At 43.8% G+C, this 18,046-nt stretch overlaps 3 protein-coding genes across 3 annotated transcripts; all 3 read left to right on the forward strand.

Annotated features, from left to right (window-relative positions):
* Positions 1-1,998: 1,998 nt before the first annotated feature.
* Positions 1,999-2,484, forward strand: LOC147985753 (uncharacterized). Its single transcript, XM_087541724.1, has one exon. The coding sequence runs from the start codon at positions 1,999-2,001 to the stop codon at positions 2,482-2,484; it is 486 nt and encodes a 161-aa protein (XP_087397850.1).
* Positions 2,485-2,616: 132 nt separating this feature from the next.
* Positions 2,617-3,618, forward strand: LOC147985754 (uncharacterized). Its single transcript, XM_087541725.1, has 2 exons — positions 2,617-3,005; positions 3,372-3,618. Exons 1-2 carry the CDS (start codon positions 2,617-2,619, stop codon positions 3,616-3,618), a joined length of 636 nt encoding a protein of 211 aa, XP_087397851.1.
* Positions 3,619-16,469: 12,851 nt separating this feature from the next.
* LOC147985755 (uncharacterized) lies at positions 16,470-17,822 on the forward strand. Its single transcript, XM_087539929.1, has 2 exons — positions 16,470-17,144; positions 17,226-17,822. Exons 1-2 carry the CDS (start codon positions 16,578-16,580, stop codon positions 17,493-17,495), a joined length of 837 nt encoding a protein of 278 aa, XP_087396055.1. The 5' UTR covers positions 16,470-16,577; the 3' UTR covers positions 17,496-17,822.
* The last annotated feature ends 224 nt before the right edge of the window (positions 17,823-18,046 follow it).

An 18,046-nucleotide genomic window follows, 5' to 3' on the forward strand; every position in this document is an offset into this window, starting at 1 on the left:
TTGGACAAGGAAGACAACGTAATGAGTTATGTCTTTCTTATATCTGAGATAAAGTATGTTGTCATGGTTCCTCTAACTTGTTGAGCTTGCCTATCCCCCTCATGCTAGCCAAATTCTCAGCACCAAGTAGAAATACTACTTGTCCTTCCAAATACCCTTAAACCAGTTTTGCCATGAGAGTCCACCATATCTACCTATGGATTGAGTAAGATCCTTCAAGTAAGTTGTCATCGGTGCAAAGCAATAAAAAATGCTCTAAATATGTATGATTGATTGGTGTGGGAGAAATAAGCTTTATACGATCTTGTGATGTGGAAGTAATAAAAGTGACGGAATGCATAATAAAGGTTCATATCACAAGTGGCAATATAAAGTGACGTTCTTTCGCATTGAGATTTTATATATCCAACCATAAAAGCGCATGGCAACCTCTGCTTCCCTCTGCGAAGGGCCTATCCTTTATTATTATCTTCTTCCTTATGCAAGAGTCACGGTGATCTTCACCTTTCATTTTTCATTTTATCCTTTGGCAAGCTCAACATGTTGGAAAGAACATGATATACATATATCTAATTGGATGTAGGGGAGCATGAACCATTATTGTTGACATTACCCTTGAAGTAAAAGGTTGTGGGGCAAAACTATAAGCCCCTATCTTTCTCTGTGTCCGATTAAAACTCTGTAACCACAAGTATCACATGAGTGTTAGCAATTATGGAGGACTAAATGATACTTGAGTATGTGGACTTGCTTTTTAGCTCTGACATAGACTCTTTCCGATGTTATGATAAATTGCAATTGCTTCAATGACTGAGATTATAGTTTGTTGGAACCCAATAAGGTTTATGATTTATACTTTTGCATTGTGAATAGAACATCACTTGAACATAAGTAATCATATGACAAAACCTATATATTTTGCTGTTATAAGAATAATCATGATGCCTTCATGTCCGTATTTTATTTTTTATCGATGCCTCTACCTCTAAACATGAGTACATATTTATTGTTACCGGCTTTTTGCTTGAGGACAATGGAGGTCTAAGCTTGGGGGAGTTGATACGTCCATTTTGCATCATGCTTTCATATTGATATTTATCGCATTATGGACTGTCATTTCACTTTATGTCACAATACTTATGGCTATTCTCTCTTATTTTACAAGGTTTACACAAGGATGGAGAATGCCGGCAGCTGGAATTCTGGTCCTCGTAAGTACCACTTATTTCAGTACTTGCAGAGAATACCTTGCTGAAAACCGCGTATCATTTCCTTCTGGTCCTCGTTGGGTTCGACACTCTTACTTATCGACAGGACTACGATAGATCCCCTATACTTGTGGGTCATCAGCCCGACGGCGTTGTTCTGTTCCAGCTCTAGGGAGAGGGTGAGTTGGTCGAGGCGGTGGCAGGTCTCGACGTCGTTGATGGCACCGCCAGCTAGCTGGCGACCGCGCCGCAGGGGGCCGGGTCGGCTGAAGCCGGACGTCGGCCGGGTTCGGGGGGAGGATCATGTTGGCGCCGGTCTTCCGGGGCCAGCTCGTCGCCCAAACCACTGGCAGCCGTCGGAGCGTGGTTTTGCCGGGTCCGGTTGCGACTGGAGTGCGCTTCGCCGGGTGGCGAAGACGCCGTGTTCTGCTGGTCCTCGTGGTGGGCGCATGGTAGATTCCAAGGGATGGCTAAACAGAGGACGAGGAGTTCTGCGTTCCATGGCCGGGTTGTTTCTCCGCCGGCGGTGTCTCTCTTTTGTTTGTTTGACTTGCGGGCATCGATGAGGTAGTAGGCATTGCGGTTGCACAAGACCTTGCTGACGATGAAGGGGCCTTCCCATGGGGAGGACAGCTTGTGTTGGCCGACTTGCTGCTGGACGAGTCGGAGGACGAGGTCTTCCTCATGGAATGCGAGGGGCTTGATCTTCTTGCTGTGGTGGTGCCTTAGGCCTTACTGATAGATGGCTGACCGACTGAGTGCCAAGAGGCGTGCTTCTTCAAGTAGGTCGATGCCAAAAGGCAGTGATACGTACGTGCACACAACCCTGGCCGACTTCCTCATCGACTGGACCGAGACCAAGTACCAGCCGCCGCCGCCGGATTCGACGCATTGGCACATGCACTTCGACGGCTCCAAGATATGCCTCGGCTTGGGTGCCAGCATCGTGTTGTCTTCGCAGAAGGGCGACCGGCTTTGGTGCGCGCTCCAAATCCACTTCGCCACCTCCAAAAACGTCACCGAATACGAAGCCCTTGTGCATGGCCTCCAGCTTTCCAAGGAACTCGGTGTTCGACGCATCCTGTGCTACGGCGACTCGGACCTGGTGGTGCACTGGTCCAACGGTGAGTGGGACGCCCGCGATGCCAACATGGCAATCTACCGCTTCCTCGTCCAACAGCTGTCCGACTGCTTCGATGGTTGCGAGTTCCTCCATGTCCCATGTGCGGAAAACAAAGTCGCTAACGCACTGGCCAAGACCGGCTCGTCCCGGTAGTCTGTCCCGCCCGGCATCTCCCTCGAGCACCTACACAAACCATCTGTCAAGCCGGGCCCGGACTCTGAGTCCATCTTTGTCTCGGACAACCCAGCCGCACCTCTACCCGGCCCGGGGGCTACTGAACCCAGCATGGGGACCACCGAACCTGGCCCGGGGGCTGCTGAACCCAACCCGAGGAGTGTCCAACCCGGCTCGGGGGCTGCAACACTCGACCCGGCTGTCATCATCCTCGACCCGGCCGCCGCCGTCCTCGACCCGGGGGCTGCTGTCGTGGAACCCGACGTGCTGGCCGTCTTCGCCGTGGTGATGGCCCCATCATGGGCACTGCCCATCTCCGGATTCCAAGAGAACGGGGTTCTCCCCACGGATGAGACAGAAGCTCGGCAAGTGCAACGCCAGGCATCCGCCTACAACGTCATCAACAACGAGCTCGTCAAAATCAGTTCAACAGGCGTTTTCCAGCGCTGCGTCGAACAAGACAAGGGCATTGAGATCCTCCTCGACATCCATCCGGGCAAGTGTGGGCACCATGCCGCCTCGAGATCCCTGGTGGCTAAGGCTTTCTACCATGGTTTCTACTGGCCCACGGCCCTCCAAGACACCGAGTCGCTTGTCCTCAACTGTGAGGGATGCCAACGCTTCAGCAAGCGCAGCCACCAGCCGGCCTCAACACTCCGAACCATCTCGATCACCTAGCCCTTAGCGGTCTGGGGACTCGACATGGTGGGACCTTCCAAGACCACCTAAGGTGGCATGACGCATTTGCTGGTGGCGGTGGACAAGTTCACCAAGTGGATCGAAGCACGACCGATGAAGAAGTTGGATGAGCCAACAGCCGTCCGGTTCATAAAGGATATCACGATGCGCTAGGGCATCCCAAACAGCATCATCACGGACAACGGCACCAACTTTTCCAAGGGCACGTTCGTGCAATACTGCTCCGTCTCCGGCATCCGCCTCGTACTGGCCTCCATGGCGCACCCACAATCCAATGGCCAGGTCGAGCGGGCCAACAGCCTCATTCTATCAGGCATCAAGCCGCGGCTCGTCGATCCACTCGTCGGTTCACCCGGCAACTGGCTCGACGAGTTGCCAGCCGTGCTTTGGAGCCTCCGCACAACGCCGAACTAGTCGACCAGGTTCACCCTATTCTTCCTCGTCTACGGAGCCAAAGCCATCATCCCGACCGACATCGAGTTCGACTCACCATGCGTCGTGATGTACTCCGAAGCTGAAGCCAAGGAACCCGCGAAGACGGTGTCAACCTATGTGAAGAAGCATGCCTCTTGGTGCTCAGCCGGTCAGCCATCTATCAACAAGACCTAAGGCACTACCACAGAAAGAAGATCAAGCCCCTCGCATTTCGCGAGGGAGACCTCGTCCTCTGACTCGTCTAGCAGCAAGCCGACCAACACAAGATGTCCTTCCCATGGGAAGGCCCCTTCATCGTCAGCAAGGCCTTGTGTGACCGCAATGCCTACTACCTCATCGACGCCCGCAAGTCAAACAAGCGGAAGAGAGACACCACCGGCGAAGAAACAACCCGGTCATGGAACGCAGAACTCTTTCGCCCGTATACAGTTAGCTGTGAGCACGTATGTGCACGGCAGACACTGTGTTCTGTTGGTCCCTGTGGTGGGCGCATGGTAGATGCCAAAGGATGGCTAAATAGAGGAGGAGGCTCGAGGGCACCGGTGGGCTCCAGAGGCAAGGTCGATATGAGCGAGCGCGGGACGCAAGACATACCCAGGTTTGGGTGTAACGCCCCGAGACCGTTGCGCCAGGTGTGTTCCAGTTATTCGCTATTGTTGCCTTGTCGTTTGCTTGCGTGTTGCATTTTTCCATGTCATCATGTGTATCGCATTTGCATACATGTTCATCTCATGCATCCGAGCATTTTCCCCGTTGTCCATTTTGCAATCCGGTGCTCCTATGTCCTCCGGCGTCCTCGTTTGCTTCTTTTCGTGTGCGGGTGTTAAACATTCTCGGATTGGACCGAGACTTGCCAAGCAGCCTTGGTTCACTACCGGTAGACCGCCTGTCAAGTTTCGTGCCATTTGGACTTCGTTTCATACTCCCACGGTTAACCGAGGAACCGTAAAGGCCTCGTGTGTGTTGCAGCCCAACACCCCTCCAAAGTGGCCCAAAACCCACCAAAACCCCCTCCATCCTCTCGATCGTTCGATCACAATCGCGTGGCCGAAAACCGCACCTCATTTGGACTCTCCTAGCTCCCTCTACCTATAAATATGTGCTCTCCTTCGAAAATTCCACGCAGATGAAACCCTAGATCCAACTCCCTCCGCGCCGCCGAACGCGTCCACGCTGCACTGGACATGTCCACCAGAGCTGGCCACCTCAGTCCGACCAATGGCATCGCGCCACGTCAGCGCCGCCACCTTCCTCCTCCAATCCGGCAGCGCCACCTCACCGCGTCTCTCTCTCTCCTCCCCATCGCGGCCCGCTCAGGCCCGAGGCAGGCCCGCCCGGCCCACGCAACCACCGCCGCCCGCCCGCCGCCGCCATGTTCCTAAGCGGTGTTCTCATGTTCCTATGTGAATACTAATCCCTCTCGATCATCGAGTTATTCATGTCAATACTTGTCAACCGGTGCGATTCTCTTCAAGATGATCCTATCATTTGTCTCATCCGCAAGATCAACTCCAAGTCTTCTCAACGTTGTTTGCTTCATCCGTCCCAAGTTACCTTTGTTTTACCTGCCCTCCCACCCTTTTTCTTCAAGGACTCAGATTTCTTATTTAAGTATCCTTTTATTGATGGGAAGCCTCTCCATTCCTTATCCGTCAATGTTCTTATCCGGTGATTCTCATGAAGATTCTAATGGAGCTTCAAGCTCATCATTCTTCATTCTTTTCCTTCTTCGGTGGATTCAATTCTCGCGTTGATCATATCCTTTTCCGCGTTTCAAATGTTTTTCTCATGCCGGTGCACCCCTAATCATTCACCTCTCGCTATTCTTTTGTTCTGGAGTGCTGAAGATATCTCAGGAGATTCGTGTTTTCATTCCTAATCCGTTCAAGATATCTCGAGGTTGTTATCTCATTCTAGCCATTAATTCAACCGGTGCAATCTCTCTTTTAAATCTCTTCAACGGTGTTTCTTTTCGTTTGATCATTTTCCTTTCGTTTGATCATTCTTTGTTACCGGAGTTTGATCCTTGTTGGAACATGGATATTTGTTGGGATATCACAATATCTCTTATTATATTAATGCATCTATATACTTGGTAAAGGGTGGATGGCTCGGCCTTATGCTTGGTGTTTTGTTCCACTCTTGCCGCCCTAGTTTCCGTCATACCGGTGTTATGTTCCTTGATTTTACGTTGCTTACGTGGTTGGGTTATAATGGGAACCCCTTGACAGTTCACCTTGAATAAAACTCCTCCAGCAAGGCCCAACCTTGGTTTTACCATTTGCCACCTAAGCCTTTTTTCCCTTGGGTTCTGCAGACTCAAGGGTCATCTTTATTTTAACCCCCCCCCCCCCCCGGGCCAGTGCTCCTCTGAGTGTTGGTCCAAACTAGAGTCCTTTGCAACGCCCCCTCGGGGAAACTCGAGGTTTGGTTTTAGCTATATAGAGCGCTCATCCGGTGTGCCCTGAGAACGAGATATGTGCAGTTCCTATCGGGATTTGTCAGCACTTCCGGGCGGCTTTGCTGGTCTTGTTTTACCATTATCGAAATGTCTTGTAACCGGGATTCCGAGCCTGATCGGGTCTTCCTGGGAGAAGGAATATCCTTCGTTGACACTGAGAGCTTGTGATGGGCTAAGTTGGGACACCCCTGCAGGGTTTTGAACTTTCGAAAGACGTGCTCGCGGTTATGGGCAGATGGGAATTTGTTAATATCCGGTTGTAGAAAACTTGACACTTAACTTAATTAAAATGCATCAACCACGTGTGTAGCCGTGATGGTCTCTTCTCGGCGGGGTCCGGGAAGTGAACACGGTGTTGGAGTTATGCTTGGACGTAAGTAGTTTCAAGATCACTTCTTGATCACTTCTAGTTAACGACCGTGCTTTGCCTTCTCTTCTCGCTATCATTTGCGTAAGTTAGCCACCATATATGCTAGTGCTTACTTCAGCAACACCTCACATACCTTTTACCTACCCATAAGCTTAAATAGTCTTGATCGCGAGGGTGTGAGATTGCTGAGTCCTCGTGATTCCCAGATTACTTCCGAAACCAGTTGCAGGTGCCGATGATACCGTGCAGGTGACGCAATCGAGCTCAAGGAGGAGCTCAATGAAGATTGTGTTCATTGTGTTGTCTCGTTTTCCTTTCGATCAGTAGTGGAGCCCTGTTGGGGCGATCCGGGATCTTTTGCATTAGGGGTTGTCTTTCTTTATTTGGTTCCGTAGTCGGACCTTGATTGTATCTGGATGATGTAATGCTATATTTATGTATTGTGTGAAGTGGCGATTCTAAGCCAACTCTTTATCCCTTTCTTATTCAGTACATGGGATGTGTAAAGATTACCCCTCTTGCGACATGCCTACAATGCGGTTATGCCTCTAAGTCGTGCTTCAACACGTGGGAGATATAGCTGCATCGTGGGTGTTACATCGGGGCTCTCCGGAGAGATAACACCCCTAGTCCTGCCAAGTTTGGTTTATATGCGCCCGTACAAGGTTGCTCCTCGAGTTGTATGGAGGAAGAAGGAAGACAGGCCAAGGCTTAGACTGCTACCTCTCCTTATGCATGGGTGTGGCTGGTCTGGTCGTGTGTGTTGTGCATGTGATCGATCTCTCTGTACGTGAGGGCTCTTGTGGGGTTTTATAGGTCAACCCCCCAGGGTTACAATGGTAATGTTACAAGGCCATGGGGCCGGGTTGTCATTGTCCGCGAAGCCGGTGCTGGGACCCACCGGGTGTGAGGACTCGACGGGTTCCCCGGGCGCGTGCCGCGTGCGCCAGGGGGCACTATTTCCGTCTTGTCGATCGTCACAGAATGGCCGGGTCGAGTCCGCTATAGTGGCGCACCGTCAGGTCGCCGCCCGCTGGCGTCAGCAGTGATGACGGGTGCACTGTAGCCACCCCAGCCCTGGTCAGCAGGGTAGGTGGGGCACTATTGCAACACCTCGGCTAGCCAAAGGAGTTAGTGGGGCACTGTTCCGTTGCTCAACCTTGAATGGAGACTCAACCCATCATACAACTGCGATGGTACGGGAGCTGAACGGTGGTCGGGTTGAGGAATACGCCAAGGGGGGAGCTAGCTTGTTGGAGAAGTCTTAGCATGCCGGGTTCGGCCGTCTTGCGCCAGCCGTTGGGGCCGCGTCAAGGTACTTGGCCGGGTTGAGCAACCCAACCAAGTGTGAGCCGGATTGAGGGGCGTTGCTGGCCCCGATGTTTTTGAAAAGGATCCGGGTTCTGTTGCCTGCCTGGGGTTCATCCCCCCGACACCAAGCTTATTGCTTTCCATATCACTAGCACCATGGATATTCAAAGAGTTCCTACTAACAACATTGCAATCATGCTCATCATTTATACCAAACATTCTATTGAATTATTCTTCTATCAATTTATCACAATTTTTCTTTCCATCATTTTCACGAAGTACATTATAAAGATGAATAATATGATGCAACCTCAATTCCATTTTGTTGTAGTTTTCTTTTATAAACCAATCTAGTGATAAAACCAAACTAGTGGTACAACAAGAAAGATATTGAGCACAATTTTCTGAACCATCATTTTCAAGAAAGATATTATAAAGATGATCAATAATATGATGCAACCCCAATTCCATTTTTTGTAGTTTTCTTTTTATAAACCAAACTAGTGATAAAACAAGAAACTAAAAGATTCAATTGCATGATCCAAAGATATACCTTCAAGCACTCACCTCCTCGGCAACGACGCCAGAAAAGAGCTTGATGTCTACTACACAACTTGTTCTTGTAGACTCTTGTGGGCCTCCAAGCCCAGTGTTTTGTAGGACAGTAGAAAATTTCCCTCAAGTGGATGACGTAAGGTTTATCAATCTGTGGGAGGCGTAGGATGAAGATGGTCTCTCTCAAACAACCCTGCAATCAAATACAAGAAATCTCTTGTGTCCCCAACACACCCAATACAATGGCAAATTGTATAGGTGTAGTAGTTCGGCAAAGAGATGGTGATAAAAGTGTAATATGGATGGTAGAAATATATTTTTATAATATGAAAAAATAAAAACAGCATGGTAGCAATCAGAAAACGGGCACAAAAACGGTACTGCAATGCTTGAAAATGAGGCCTAGGGTCCATACTTTCGCTAGTGCAATCTCTCAACAATGCTAATATAATTGGATAACATAACCATCCCTCAACGTGCAATGAAGAATCACTCCAAAATTCTTATCTAGTGGAGAACATAATAAGAAGTTGTTTGTAGGGTACGAAACCACCTCGAAGCTATTCTTTCTGATCGATCTATCCAAGAGTTCATACTAAAATAACAACAAATAATTTTAGATTTGTAATACTCAATCCAACACAAAGAACCTCAAAGAGTGCCCCAAGATTTCTACCGGAGAAACAAAGACAAGAACGTGCATCAACCCCTATGCATAGATTCCCCCAATGTCACCTCAGGAATCCACGAGTTGAGTGCCAAAACATATATCAAGTGAATCAAAATAATACTCCATTGTCACCATGAGTATTCATATGCAAGACATATATCAAGTTCTCCCAAATCCATAAAAGTATTCAATCCGATAAAATGGAATCTCAAAGGGAAAACTCAATTCATCACAGCAAGAAAGAGAGGGGAAAACACCATATGATCCGACTATATTAATAAAGCCCGCGATACATCAAGATCGTGACATCTCAAGAACACGATAAAGGGAGAGATATTAAACACATAGCTACTGGTACAAACCCTCAGCCCCGAGGTTGGACTACTCCCTCCTCATCGTGGTGGTCGTCGGGATGATGAAGATGGCCACCGGTGATGATTTCCCCCTTCGGTAGCGTGTCAGAACGGGGTCTAGATTGTTTTCTCATGGCTATAGAGCCTTGCGGTGACGGAACTTCTGATCTAGGGTTACCCCGAGGGTTTTGGAATATTTGGCAATTTATAGGGCGAAGAGGGGGTGCGGGAGGTCACCGAGGTGGGCACAACCCATCTGGGCGTCTGGGCCCCCAGGCGCGCCCAGGTGGGTTGTGCCCCCCTCGGGGCACCCCCCTAGGTGCCTCTGACCCATTTTATATCTTCTCGTCCGTAAAAAATCCACCAAAAGTTTCGCGGTGTTTGGACTCCGTTTGATATTGATTTCCCGCGATGTAAAAAATAACAACTGGCACTAGGCACCGGGTCAATAGGTTAGTCCCAACAAATGATATAAAGTTACTATAAAATGATTGTAAAGCATCCAAGAATGGTAATATAATAGCATGAATACTTCATAGATTATAGATAGGTTGGAGACGTATCCGTCTACTATGTGAAAACACGTTCAGTACAAACCCATACGGACATCAGTTCAAGTACTCTCTGTTTTTGGAACCATTCAAAATTACTCTATAAAAAATACCTCAGTATGAATACACACACATAGATCAGTTCGGGTACTCTATTTTTCCAACGAGAAACAACACGATTGGTATCACTACATTCCAAATTACTATTCGGCATTTGAGAATTTGAGAAAACATTCGACATGACAAGTTTAGCATTTTCGATACCCAACGATATATTATTTGCACAATTTTGACAAACTTAAAATATCCGCATTCAAAATCAACTTTGATCGTATTTGAATTCGAATTTAAACTGTAAGGAATTAAGAAAACTTCTATACGCAAAAGTTATTGATTTCCCATAGATTTCCAACTCCGTATCATTTGTGTCAATCTGACAAACCATTTGCAAAAAATCAAGAAAATATATTTCACCAAGAATTTCACCGTTTCTCAAATTACTTCTAAACCATATAGAATTTGGAAAAACAATCTATATATGAAACAAGCGGATTCCCACCATCTTTCCAGGGGCATCTCATTTGAATTCCAACAAACCGTTCGAAAATGAGGTCAAAATACAGTTCGTGCTTTTGAATTTGAAAATATGATTTTTTTTCTTTTAAAATTGATATTAAACCGTGATGATTTCACAAAAAAAATCATATATGAGTTTTATTATAGCTGTCAAGAGGTTTCCAATGATATATTACATGCCCTGTTCTGACAAAAAGAATTCTCATTTTTTTAACTAAGAATTTGATTAGTTCAACAAGATGAAATCATGAGTTCTACCGCTCTAAGTCGTTAGTTCGAGAATAGTATGTGAAATAGAATAGCTCATCTGTATGTGTATATATATTGCATTATTTTGGTTAACCCACAAGGCCACCTTAATAATGCTTAGTCACCTTTATGGACCTTGAAGCAAGTGGTGTTGGATTGTTGATGAGAAGCAATTTTGTATGAAGCATTTCTATCTATATATGGAATACAAGCCTATGATATTCTGAGAAGATGAGCTCTTCTGTTGAATCAATAAATTAGGTTATTACTTCCCATAAAAGACAATGGCAATCCCCTAGACTTGTGGGTCATCATCCCCCTACTCGGTTTTGAAACACTATTGTACTCCTCCAGATTACTATAAATAGGGTAATTAAGATAAAGAGATTGGACCAATGCCTTAAGTGATTTTGCTTTGCTTTTGCTCCTCTCGCCTTCGACTCTCTTTGATACCACTACATGTCACATGAAGGTAGTGCAATTGCTTGGAAATATGTGCTTAGCCACGTTAGTATTTAGATCATACCGCCTTTGCCTTTACATTAGACAAAAAGCAATTCGTACGCCATAGGTAAACAATTGCACAACTAAATATCAAATTAATCAAATAAATGTCAAATAAGCATTATGAAATTCACATTTTATTAATGGCCTACATCTCCCACTCCCGAGGGGGACTAAGTGCTCACTAAAGAGGAATCATAGTCAACGACAATGATCGGGAAAATGAATTCATCTCTAGTATACCATAGATAGTCACTATAGAATGGATGATTGACCGATTCTTAATATGGGAGATAGAGCATGGAATGCAGAACTCAAACCTCTATCTCACAAATGTGAATCTCTCTCGCTCTCTATCATGGAGTAGATCTATGATTATTGGCAGGTGGATCCACATATATCAAGGGACCTAGGACTGATCTAAGTGAAGCAACTCCCTCTAGATTTCATCTATCTTCTTCTCTCCAAGTTTTGTGGTGGTTGTGTTCATAAAATGTCTTACCTTCATTCACAGGTTTTGTTGTGGTTGAAGCAATGAAGGTGAGACTAGGTAGTATGGTCGAGTGCAATTGAACCAGTGCCTAGTTAGGAGTTTGGATAGGTCCTTTACTCCATCTTCAAAATAAAGTTCTTAAACTTCACTACATTCATGCTATTGTGGTGTTGGTTTCCATAAATTACCTAAAACTTGCAATCATATTTAACAACCAATGTTTCTATGATTTTGGAAATAATATGACTAAATTAGAACAAGAACACGCACATGCCAAACGTGTGCAAGGGAAAAAATCCGAGAAAACAAGATGCATTTTTAGTGGAATCAACCACTAATGGGTGGTTCAAGCATTAGTCATTTGTATGTTATACATGTCCCCTTGGTCGACATACCAGTGATGGGAAAGATGTTACCCACACCCTACCTCTAGTGACGGGTTGCATTGTGGCCATCACTAGTGATTGGTCATGAGAGGGTGTTTCTGCAGTAGTGAATATTTCATTCCTAGAAGCCCCCTTTAATCATTAATAAATTGATGTTGTCATTTAAGATTTCTCCATTTATCAATGTCTGAGTCTAATGACATTAGCTGAGATTTTTTTGAAGAAATGCAATAATATTGTCAAGGTGTATTTTAATGAGTTTCTTGAGTAGAACATATAACAAGTAGCGGCTAGATGTTGTTTTCATAAACGCCATATGAACTTGGTATCGTTACTCATATGGATAATAATTTGTGCAGTTAGAACTCATTTACTATTATTTGTTATATTTTATTTACATGAAAATGGCGTTTTTTATGAAAATGACATTTTCTTCAAGAATGAGGTAGAGTAAAGCCCCTAAGACAATTTTGTTTTACGGAAAATAAGATCCCAAATTTGCACATGTTAGGTCTGGAAACTAGGTGTTTGGGTCTACATCTTATGAGAATGATGTTTACTTTGTGTAGTTGCTTTCCATACATGTACAATGATAATATCTGATTGACATTACAATATAGATGAATGCATTTGATTAAATACAAGATAAACATGGAATCATCTTCTTTATATAGATAGTAAGTTTCGCAACAAACAAGTCGGTTGGATTGCATAGAATGCAATAAGAAATCAACTTCTTCCTCAAGTGACAACAGTTGGTACAGCATGAGGGGAATCTATTAGGTACAAAACAAGGGAAGTTAACGAAGATGTCTCACATCATAGGATAAGTCTGCATGGCATGTACTTGGATTGCAAACCAATATAGAAAATAGTGTAAGTGAAGGCCTCCTTTCACATTTTTTTGAGAGTCTGTTGGTTTAGGTTATCATGTTTAGTGCTGGTAGAATATAACATGTCACTTTGTCATCTACCTTAGAGACTCTTGGATAAATGAATCTAAACCCATGATTGATCAAAGATAAGAGCTCATAGACATTGACCTAAGATTTGAGCCCTAGTAGCAGACCTAGTTGAGAAATGGTGAAATTTAATGCCTCTCAAGTCTCGTTATCAATGTAAAAGCTTATAAATTTGTAAAAATAATAATGATAAAAGTATCACAACAAACATGATAGTTCCAGAGAATCATGAATCAAATGTTTGGTTCAAAAGTCATCAATTTCTAAATTCCTGCATCAGGTACCTACAAGAGCGAAGTCATAAATAATGGACATGTCAAAATGACATAATGCAATATTCCAAGATTCCATTTTTGCATAATTGCATAAATGATATTTCCATATAACACAATGGTGAATGTGCTTGTCTTCCTGGAATGTGTATGCACTATGCATCCCGCAAGTATAAAATATTCCAAGCATACATTTCCAGCGCATGAAAAGAATTAGTCAGAAAAAGGAAAATATAATTCTGAAAGTATTGTTAGCTATAACTATGAACTTATAATTGATTAAGTACCCATGATTTACATGGCAAATCATGTTATGGAGAGTGGCTTGAAGCCATGGATATGTATGTTGAAGAACAATACAATTGAGATGTAGAGGAAGTGAAGAAGCCATTTATGTAGCTACCAAAGAGCATAATGTTCGTATCATTGGATATTTACAAGAATTTAAAATATTTTCCAATGATAAAGGCAATATTTTGGTGAAGGTTGTAGAATTGGATATTTAAAACTGGTTTGAAGATAGAGATATATCGACAAATTTCTCTCCGCCAGAGAGAGAGAATTTCTAATATTAAACACTACCCAGGACAAGAATATCACCACCACCCACGGTCAGGAGATATGTGCTAGGCGAGAGCAAATAGAGTGAGGGATAAAATAGTCATATAAGTGGCAAGAGAGGGCTCCACACCCTGCCGCCCAGTGACCATATAGCTAGACCGACCCACCCACCCCTCTATCTCATTCTCTCCACCCACCGTGCTCTCTCTCGGTCTCTCTCTCTCTTTCCCTCATGTTATCTCCTCCTATCCCCGATCTGAAGCCAAATTGAGATCTAGATCGGAGCTTGCCGCTAGCGCCTCACCCACGCCGGTGTTAGACGCCATACACCACCCCTTTGCCCACCAGGCCCGCCTCTCCTCGCCTTCAAGCTCTAGCCCCCCTTGCTACCCAACCGACGCGCCACCAGGCTCCATGCCGGCCACAACCTCCCACCTCCTTCCCCATGATAGTTGAATTTGGCATGGCCTCCCTAACCGATGACCTTACATCTTCCTCGGATCGGCGCTCCTCTCTTGTGTGGGATCCAGAGGATCCACCCACGATGGACGGTGTTGCTCGTGTGGGTCACCGGCATTGACCCTCATTTTTCGTTCAGTCATGATGGTGACTGAATCCACCTCCACGACCATGACCAGATCCACCTCAGGTAACCAGGAGATAGCAAGGGAGAGCTCCATGTCGACCATGCCGTGTACCACCATGGCCGTGATCGCCAGATACATCGCCGTACACCACCTCCTCATCGATGGCCGTGCGTGATGGACGTGGTGGTCGACGAGGGAGTCATCCACGGTCGTGCATGTCTCATCACCGGTCTTCTTCCTCGATGACCTCCACCTCGTCCTCCTACTTGTTGGTGCTCCTGGCAGTGAGGACGAACTCCACCTCGTCCTCCTCTACCCCGACCCGTACACGCAGTCATCTGTCGGCCCTGTGGTATCCTATCTCTCTCTCTCCCTCACTCTCTCCTTGATTGTGGAGGATTGTTTTTATGTTTGCATGTGATCGGATGGATCTGACACACAACCATCTTGGAATGAATTTAGATTTGGCACTTAACCTATGTAGAGCACTAAGTGGGATCTCTATAATTGTGATCATATTTACATGCTACAAAGTGCGCACTTTAACTAATGCACTTTATTATTAAGAACTTAGTAAATTTATAGAACTTTTGATTTTGAAAGTGCGCACTTTTGATTTAAATAGACACATATATCCTATGAAAGTGCGCACTTTCAAAATTTTTATACACCGATCCTGTGAAAGTGCGCACTTTTGAAATCTCAATACTCAGATCCTATTAAAGTGCTCACTTTTGAATTGTTCATACACAGATCCTGTAAAAGTGTGCATTATTGAATTTATCATACACACAGCTTATGAAAGTGCGTGTTTTAATTGTTCATGCATAGATCCTATGAAGTTGAATATCCTTTTAGTTTGAATTTAGCACATTTCTATATTTTTGCCACTTTTTTGAGTTGGGGTAATTTGTTACTTGGTCGTACTTTGGCACTTTGTCACACTTTCTAATATGAGATTTTTGGCACTTTGTAGTATGAAAATTTTGGCACTTTTTAATTATCTATCTCTTTATCATATTTGGACATTTTGTAATTTGAGATGTTTGATACTTACTAATAAAATTGGAACATTGTATATCATATTGGCACTTTTAATTATTTCCTATTAGTTGATTAACCATTGTTTTTATTAATAACTGATGCTCTAACTAATAGTTAATTATCTGTTTAAATATGTTAGTATTTGAATTTGAATTCACACAAGTTGTACAGCTCTCCCTTCAAAAGGAAATCTATCACACTTGAGTACGCATTGAAATAAGTGTGCACAGTCTACAGGGCGTGCAATTTGTTCAAAGAGGAGGGAGAGAAGACTTGACAGAATAATGGAATGGAAAACTGGGTTGTAATTATTGCACAGATCACGAAGCAGAAATAGACGACATAGATAGCCTCTCCGAGGGTATTTCTTGATGGCATTACTATTTCATTAGAAATAGTAGTTTGGACACATGCTGCAACCATAAGGAAGTTAATATACTAACTTTCAAAGTTGATATCATAAACTAACATTACTTGTTTAGGAAGACGCGTGCTATCTTGTATCATCATAGATGATGCTTTTTTGTGTCCAACAAAAGAAGGTGTGTTGGAAAGTTATATTAAAACTGATGCAAAATCAAATATAGAAATAAAGATCCTAGAAGATCTCTTTAATTATTAGACACATGTTTATCTCATATCTCATAGATATTGTATGAATATCAGTGAATAAATTCCAGATCTTCTTGATAATGTCATAATTAATATTAGATGACGCCATTAATGCGAAATTGTATTAACACATAGGGCAAGATCAAATTCCACATTGAGAGATCCTAGAATATCTCGTTAATTATTAGACAAATTTATATCTGATATCTCTTAGACGTTCCATAAATACAATGATTAAAATCTAGATATTCTAGATTTTGTAATCATTCAATATTACATGAGGCCATGCATGGCTATAGTTCTGTAAGAACCTTATATATAGATATCTACCTATGCAATAATCCTCATAAGCTTCAAGCACTATCATAGCATAAGCGTCTCTCTTCTCCATAGCTTCAAATTGTCGATCTTGCTAGTAGTCATGGATCCTAATGGCTCCTACCCCAACAAAGTTACATCTGGTGAGAATGATGCCTACATTTCCCCCTTGCATGAAGCATTGAGAGGCACGAGAGCCATGCCAGTGTTAAATGATATTTTGGCCTTTGAGTCACTACCATCAGATTCACCTTCCATGGCGAACTCCTCATCTGCACCCGATGCACCACCTGAACCTACCATGATGCCAGTCAATGATAGTTCCATGATGCCACACCAAGAGAATGTAGGTCTAGCACCACTCCCACCACAATTGTCTGATACAATTATTAATCCTTTATCCATGGTTAATACCATAGTGTCCCAACCCAACAATGAGGAAATCCATCAAGATGAACATGAAATGTTCAGGCATGAAGACTTCCTTTCAAACCCTTTGTGGAATTACGCTGACTCCTATCATCATACACATACCTCGTCCATGGAGTCTCCATCATTCACATCCTTAATCCAAATAGATCCAAATTCTATTGTTCATACCCACCTTAACACTAATGGAGCAATGGAGGATGGTTCAATCTATGACATGCCCGCCATGCATGTCTCTGAGGTAAACTCACTACCATATGGATTTCATTGTTCTCCTGAAAATATTGACCCATTTACACCGAATACTATATTGCAACAACAGAACATACAAGATGGAAGGCTACTATATGATGCTTCTTATGGTGTACCTGCCCCTATTTCTCCATTCATGGCAACCTCACATGTACCAAGAGAATATAACACCCCTCTAGTTGGTCCAAATGGCATTTCTGATAGTGCTATTTTGCATGATTCTACATCCTTGGGTAATTACACATGCAAGATTTGCGGTCGCAAATTCAACACATCTCAAGCCTACGGTGGTCACATGAGTTCCCATGCGAAAGAAAGGAAGAAACACCTACAAAGTTGATCTTCCCATATGTACTTGGACATCCCATGATTACCATTCTCGGGACAAATATTTCTACTAGCACCAAAATGGTTGAAGACCGAGAGCTTCTAGCTCAAGTGGAGAAATTTTAATAGATTTTATTTGTTTTTGGAAACAAAAATATCAATGGAGTAACATAAGAGTGAGAATATGTTGTGAGGGTGTGAAACAATTAATAGAACTATCTTTGTTTGAATGGTATGTGTTGTTGTTTCCATGTTTAACTAATAGATTCATCTTTAATGGTCGTGTACCATGTTATTCTCTTCCATATTAATATATGAAGGAACCAAGATTTTTAATGAAGATTTTCTAGAGCTAGGTAAGATGTATGTTTCCTAACATTTTTCATAAACTTCTTCAAAGTAAAATAACATTTTCCAAATAATGTGCCATATAAAATGCTAAACCATCTAAACCATTTTTCTTAATGAGTAGTATCATCTAGGGGTGGGCATAAAAACCGACGAATTGAAAACCGAACAAACTGAATTTTCGGTTTTTTTACTGTTACAGAAAAAAAATTAGTT

Source organism: Triticum urartu, chromosome 2A (genome assembly GCF_056163025.1).
Source record: "Triticum urartu cultivar PI428250 chromosome 2A, HENAU_Tu73, whole genome shotgun sequence".
NCBI lineage: Eukaryota > Viridiplantae > Streptophyta > Magnoliopsida > Poales > Poaceae > Triticum > Triticum urartu.